We start from the raw sequence: 8,136 nt of genomic DNA, 5'->3' as shown, positions 1-8,136 counted from the left end.
TATATATATATATATATATATATATATATATATATATATATGTACATATATATTGTTGTATTTGGGGATGGTCATGTTGCCAGTTTAACCAATAAAAGCACAAGCACTATATATTTGGTGTTAATTTGCTTCAGCTTTAGGGGTATACGCATGCGCAAATAAAGACACATACAATAGGAATACAAAATACAAAATGGCTGCTCGTTAGTAAGGAAAGACACACAAATAAGAAAGAAGAAAGCAAAGGACCACTGATGAGGTCACAGATGTGTGACGAAAGAACTCTGGCCAAAATACGATTGATATAAAGAATAAAATAAAGCTGAAGCAAATTAACACCAAATGTATAGAGCGTGTGCTTTTATTAGCTAAACTGGCAACATGACCATCCCCAAATACAACAATATCTGTTTCAACACACGATTTCACATCAAGAATCTTGCAAAACGAATATATAAACGTAATATATATACGCATATAAATTTTAAAGATAAAGAACTCCACTAGTCATGAGTGACCATGAGACTGCATCTAGAAAGTTATCCCCTGAGGCACAAGCTCGTGCAAGCTTCTCTGTGGAAGACCAGCAGACGCACATGTATACCAGCCTCTCGTCTCCACGCCACCAATGTCATCCAAGGCCGATAGAGCTTGACACCAGTGACATTGGGACTTATTTTAAAATCTGACTGAACCGGAACAACGTGAAATAAAGTGTCATGCTCAAGATTACAAGACTCAGCCACGTCCGGGAATCGAACTCACTACCTTATGATTGTGAGCCCGACGTTCTCACCACAGTGCCATGTTTGTATATATTTATACATACACCACCTATATCAAAATTACAACTGCATATCTATGACAATACTGCAAATATTGTTTCTTAGATCTAGTATTACGTCATTTGCTGAAATATACGAGCCTAAAAGACTAACGATTTGATGTTTCTATATAGTCCAAGAATATATGGAGATATAAACACAACTTGTTCAACTATAGAAATTCTTAGTAGAAAACAACCGCAGTAAATCTGTAGGATGTGTAAATGAGAAGCGCTTCTTGTGGAGAAGATCAATTCTCACTAGTAACATGTAACAAACTCGAGCATTATTACAAAAATAGATAAAGTGAAGGAAACACAAGATATTAAGTTTAGTTCATCTTTACAAATATAGTGTAATCCCTATGGAAAATATATAATAAATTTATTTTACAATCTCTTGCTAAGAGCTATTGAAAAGTAACTTCAAACGACTCTTAAGAAGATCATAAATAACTTTAAAATATTTCAGTGGATTAGAAAGAAATGAAATTAAACACAAAGCTTTTCTTCCATTATATATGTATGTCAATTATAATAAATCTCAGCTATGTCCAGTTCATTGTCAGAATGAAACAGAAGCCAGTCCTCCATCGGATTTTATTGGTTATTCTTGAAATGCAGTAGGAAGGCAACTTCTTTTGTCAGAGGGAAATCAATAACAACGATGAGTCACTTACCTACGCAACTATCACTATGATAGAGTAGACTGTATTAATTGTAATGAAATTAAAGTAAAGTGTATTTGCCTGAATTGTAGTCGAGGCATCTTTCTTAAAGAGTACTCAAATGTGAGAACACAACTTTCAACTGTTTATTCTTTTGCTAATTGTGGAGAGTATATAAAAATTAAGCGCTACAAATATAGTAATCGACAAATGAAGACATTACTCGAACGGTTTTGTTATATGATTATTGACTCTTAAAACAAAGATTGCCAAAATATCAAGAAGTACAAGTTGTACAAAATATCTGAAAGTTACATAAATATGCTATCAATATTCGAATACATAAAAAACAACCAACAAGGTATTAAAATTAATACATTCCCTATAAAATGCAATAAATTAAAACAAAAAACATGCATTACAACATTCAACCTTTGAAAGAAAATAGTTATTTCAATTCTACATAAAAAAATTAGTAGAAGTTAATGAAACCTTTTGAAGACACCAAATATATTCTCGCTACGTTTTTCATCTGTGTCTCCCCAATCAACGTGCGTACATAGCCAATGCATAATCGGTTCATTTATTTTTTCATCGTCTACAAACAAAAATGATAGAGTCCCGTTCAAGAAATCAACTTTCAAACTGCTGAATAATACCCGCAAAAATGTTACTTAACGTAATCCTTATTCATCATTTGAATAAGTTGGGTTAGCTGGAAATTGACATTGTAGGTAAAATCCGGAGAGAAAAAGACAGAAAAAAAAAATATATATATATATATATAAATATATATACAGAGAGAGAGAGGGGGGAGAGAGACAGAGGGGGAGAGAGAGGGAGAGAGAGAGAGAGAGAGAGAGAGAAAGAAAGAAAGAGAATCAGAGCGAGTGCGGTGGGGAGAAAATATTATGCCAGTAACTTGACTGTCAATGAAAGGATGAAAAGTAACCATTTTACGACAGGATTTGAATTCGGAAGGCAGAGAGACTAAAAGAACACTGGAAACCATTCTATGTGAAACTCTAATGACTTTGTTAATGGGTTTCATTTACATATATAAGCAACGAAAACACCCAAAATATAAACTATACACCACATAGGGCAACACAGAACTCAATGAATCGTTCCAACGCGGTCAGCTACCGTACTGAACTGAACCAAGTAAAAGAAACAGATCAATGCAATAAAAATATTTTTTGTCTTTCTTTCGCTCCGTGTCTCTCTCTATATATGTGTATGTGTTTGTACATGTGTGTGTGTATGGGTGCGTTTGTGAGTGTGTGTTGCGTGTGTAATTCACGAAAGCACGAGTATATTAGTTAAATAGTTTTGCATTAATGGAAGTGGAAGAACAAGAGAAAATTGAAACAAAAAAAAAAAAAAATGACAACCACACACATGTTGCAAAAGATATCGGCAATCTATATTGACATTGTTTTATACGTCAGATTTGAAGAGAACATAAAAGCAATGTTGATCGAGTCTCCTTGTTTAAAACTTCACTCTTTTGTTTCGAGTACAGAGAAAAATTATAATGATAGAAAAAAATAATCACACAAATTACCACTGAATGTGAAACTATCCCTCAAAATTCCGATATCAACCCCTTTTAAACCAACTCCTTCACCGAAACTCAGCAGCGACCCGGCGCCGCCGAAATACGTTATCATAATAAATATAATAGACTCAATAGCTTCCTAATTACTTTGTTAAACATAACGAATATCCACATGTCTAGTTAAAAGTAACATTTTTATGAATATCTACATATTTCCTAGCTTCTAATATCAACATAAACTAAGATTGCTCCCAACATCTATGCTTATATCTCCCAACAAGGTTTCAGAACACTAAACCTGTAGCTTATAATTTCAAAAAACAGAGCTACAATTACAAGCTTATAATAAGATATTCAAGCATCATACATGGATAACATAATGTTAATGATGTAACAGTAAGAATCTATGCACAATGTTACTAAATATGTTGATCAATCATATGCAGTTATGTAGAACAAATTACATGTTCAATTTAATCATAGAGCATAGGTGAATCGGGATATCTTTCCCCGCACCATTTCTTTACAGCAATTATTTCATATTGAAAATATTCAACGGCTTACATTTGATTTTGGCTTCTCATTAATAATTAGTCTCTAATTGCTCCGAATTATTTCATCTTTTTTTTTCTGCCGTTTTTGAATTCTTTTATTGTACGTAATTAGTTTCAATCAATAATATTTCGTGTGAGTTAATTATCTTACACCGTTCTTTCTCCCTTCCATGATGAATTATAAATGATATCCCGATTATTCTTTCATTACGCTGGATTAACCTCGACATTTGCTTTTTATCTCATTCATCCGCCGTGTTGACATTTTCACGGTTTTAGATACATACATACATACATACATGCATGCATGCATACATACATACATACATACGTACATACAGTAATATTACATACATACATGTATACATACAGACGTAAGTGTACATAAAAATATAACTATATACATGCATACACATGTTTATCGTGTTGTGTGTGCGTGTGCATAGGCACGTAGAATGTTAAGTAAGATCGTTAAAACAGTATTTATCAATGTGACAGCGTACATGTAGGACTATACATTTTTATGTGTAATAATTCTTTGATATCTTTATATGGCGTCAATCTGTATCTCAATAGGGATTGTCACTATAATATTTGTTTTCGTGAATGTTTCATTAATTGCGATGATTTATGTAACAAGTCTATATAATGGGTATATTGCCGAGGATACAAATACACAGACACCAAGACGTAAGATAGATAGATAGATAGATAGATAGACAGATAGATAGATAGATAGATAGATAGATAGATAGATAGATAGATAGATAGACGCTATTTATATGTTGTTTTAAACTTTACTCGAATAACTCTAACTCATTATCATATCGATTCCTTCTCTATTAAATTTGGCTGCACGGAAAGGGAATATTTGGATTTTATTGATATGCATTCTTCTTATGAGAATGATTCTCAACTAACGTAACATCATTGAATGTCGCAAGGAATTTCTGTGTATCACTTCGGTGATATACAGTTGTGAGCGCTTACATATGCAGTAAAAATACATAAGTTTTAACTAAGCATTATTGTAGATATTGTTTGAAATATTATACGATTTAATTTTTTTAGATTTTTAAAGCTTGTTTTCAAATAACTTCAGTGAAACTTATGTTAGAAACTGGAAATATCTGCATAATATTATTGAGTACTATTTCACTACAGGTAAATGTGTATTAACGTACTACCCTTCACAGTCGAATGGGTGCGAACTACGCATGCCCCACTAGCACGCCTGATAAGTGAAAACACTATATGCCTACACAGAAGGTTTAAAAACAATATCTGTCGAAAGTGAATGAGCTTCTCCAGAGACAACAACACTTCTATCTCGAGGTAGAGTCGGAGCTAGTAGATCTACGAAAGTTGCCACACTACACCATTCTATGATGAACTGTTTGGTGAGTCTTTCATAAAGAAAAACAAAACAAGCAAAAGTTATAATTTATGCTCATCAATAAAACAAAAAAATTCAAAGACCTAAAATTAGAGACTTGCGCATATAAATACACTAGATCAAAATTTTCAGGAAATGTAGATCCTTCGAGAAGTAAATGTTAAAGAACTGCAGACGAGAAATACCAACAGACTAAATGAACAAGCACGGATGTCATCTTTAATTTTATCCTCCCGTCACCATCTTATTTTAACGCCTAATTTCCAGCTTTGTTGCTTCACTGAGTTATTTACAATTCAGCAGCATTCTTGATGCAGTGTTTCTTTATACTAAATAAAATATTTGTTTCATTTTTTGACTTAAAAAAACAAAAAAAAAAACAAGAAACATGGAATTTCTACGTCAGGATTTAACAGCACATACACCTGCCATCTTAGTGGTATCCACATAAACGACATCGAAACTATTATATATGTCAGTAATCCCCTCTACACACACACCACACACACACACATACACGGCTCTTTCAATATTACGACTGGATGTTAAAACAACTGCTAAACGACTCAAGTGTGAATGCGATATAGCTCGACTTTGCAAACGCCTTTAATAAAGTCGACCATGGCATGATATGTCACAAACTGCGTGACTTCAGCAAAGTCGGAAAACTTGGAGAGTGGCTGCACGACTTTCTAATGGTAGGCGTCGGGCAGTGGTAGCCAATAGAGCCATCTCAAATGACCACATCTATTTGTAGTGGCCTTCTCGGACATGCCTTCAGCTGATCAGATAGCCCTCCCACTAGGTATTCAGATGTCACAAAAGTCTCTCAGACAATACAACAGCCTGGAAATATTGCACATCTGCAACAGGAGTTGGACGCAATATACAGGTGGGCTGAGAACAACAACATGCTGTTTAACGGAGAAAAATTCCAAACTCTGCGCTACCATCACACAAACTTGAGCGCCATGCAGGCAGGATACACTGACTCAGGGGGAAATGCAATCCCTGAATGAGAATCAGTGCGTGAAATGGGCACTGACATGAACAATGCAGGCTGCTAGCTGGATGGATCCTCCGAACTTTCAAAATGAAAGAAAAGGAAACTATGATGGTCCTTTGGAGGGCATACATCACCATCCGCTTGGACTACTGCTCCCAAATATGATCACCACACAGTATGAAATTGAGGGAGGAACTCGAAGCAATCCAATGAAGGTATACAAAAAAAAATCTCCATGCAACATATCAGCTATTAGGATAGGCTGAAAGAGTCAAATCCCTTCTTCCTAGAAAGAAGGCTGGAAAGATATGCAGTGATACACATCAGGAAAATCATGGAAGGCCATGTACCAAGCTTTGACATTGAATATTACACAAACAGCAGACTCTAGCACAACTGCGTAGTGCCAAAAATCACAGCATCGCCATCAAAATCCAGGACCAGATACTGCAACAGCTTGGGTTTCAAGGACCCACGTTTTTTAAATATCCTTCCAAAATATCTGAGAGACCAGCATGGTGTGGATGTAGGTGTGTTCAAAACAAAACTGGATGTGCTCCTATCAAGGGTTCCAGACAAGCCTACCGCACGGCAAGAAACACAAATGAGGGCAGCAGCATCAATTTCTCTCACTGAATTTTTCCTTTTTTGGTTTTATGTTGCTAAGGACGAAGTCACTATCGATGAGATAGTAATTTCAGACGAAACTAGTCTAATATCGTGATCTAGCTTCGGTGTGAGGCGGTTATCTCCCCTGTCAATTTATGAAAGTTTGTTTTCTTCCGGCATTAAGTGGTTTAAAACTTTTATTTCTAGCAATATACATGCTACCCGGCAGGGCAATTACTAACACAATTACAATTACTAACAATTGAATTTTCCGTATAGTTGCCTTCGTTATTACACACACACACACACACACACACACACACACACACACACACACACACACACACACACACACACACACACACACACACACACACACACACACATACACACACATATATATATATAATATAATTAATATATAAACATATGCATATATCCATACATATATGTACATACCTACATTTATATGTATATATACATACATATATGGGTACAGGACATAAAAAAAGTTGAACACAATGAGAAACGGGAACATAAAAACAAAAACATAGAGAACGAACTTGTTTTACGAACAACGAAAAGAAAAAAAACAAAGAGAGGAATGAGACATGCAACATAAAGAACATCCCCCTTCATCAGTTGTTCCTGTTTCATCTACTCTGCCTTTCGTGTCAGTTAGAGGAGTTGAATACCTCTAAGGGATAATTAAATCCAAAGTCGCTCCTGGTTATTACCTGGGTAGGTGCAGTCTTTTCTAAAGTTGTACGGTAGCAGGTGGTTCGGTTGGTCGACCGTAGTTTAGGTTATATAACAAAGAAGGAAGCAATTTATCTAATTAAATTAAAGGCATACCAGCGAAAACGACGAGTTTCTCTTCGTTATTATATCCATTTTCTTCTCATATATATATATATATATATGGGAGAATATACAAATAATAACAACAGACGAGGACAGGTGGTGTAAATAACAAAAGTATATATTAGTATGACGCTCGGGAATACGGAAAGTCTTTGACGTTTCGAGCTACGCTCTTCAACAGAAAGAATACGGAGACAAGGAGAAAAACACGGAGAAAAAAATTGAATAGTGTTCAGTCAACGGTCAATCATAAATATATATATATATATATATATATATATATATATACATATGTATGTATTATAAGTGTTTGTGTGCGTGCGTGTGTGTGTGTGTATGTGTGTATCCTTGTATGTATATATAACATGTATGTATGAATACTATTAAACTTTTTATTCTTTTAGTTTCAGACATTGGATGCAGCTGCGCAGAGATACAGTCTCTACAAGACTTAGTGGATATCGTTGCCCGCAGTTCAGTCTGGTATTCGTGTATTCTACTTACGAAATGGTTTAAGTTGCATTCGAGAATAAAAGCGTACGAATCCACACAAAGGTTGACACTGCTATACACAAAAATCCTGACAAACTCTCACACACACATACATAGACACAAATACATATACATATACATATATACATATATATATATATAT

At 34.7% G+C, this 8,136-nt stretch overlaps 1 protein-coding gene across 2 annotated transcripts in view; it reads left to right on the top strand.

The window, feature by feature from the left end:
* The window catches only part of LOC106876580 (glutamate receptor 2), a 737,813-nt gene extending 729,683 nt beyond the window's left edge, over window positions 1-8,130 (top strand). For both annotated transcript variants that reach the window (XR_001410261.2, XM_014925186.2), the window contains one exon: window positions 7,886-8,130. Coding sequence is in view for 1 of the 2 variants with exons in the window: in XM_014925186.2 (XP_014780672.1) it covers window positions 7,886-7,936 (51 nt within the window). In the remaining variant the exon portion in view is untranslated. The remainder of the gene's footprint in view (window positions 1-7,885) is intronic.
* The last annotated feature ends 6 nt before the right edge of the window (window positions 8,131-8,136 follow it).

Source organism: Octopus bimaculoides, chromosome 1, assembly GCF_001194135.2.
Source record: "Octopus bimaculoides isolate UCB-OBI-ISO-001 chromosome 1, ASM119413v2, whole genome shotgun sequence".
NCBI lineage: Eukaryota > Metazoa > Mollusca > Cephalopoda > Octopoda > Octopodidae > Octopus > Octopus bimaculoides.
The sequence above is the reverse complement of the archived record's forward strand: the minus strand, read 5'-3'. Positions and strand labels throughout refer to the sequence as shown.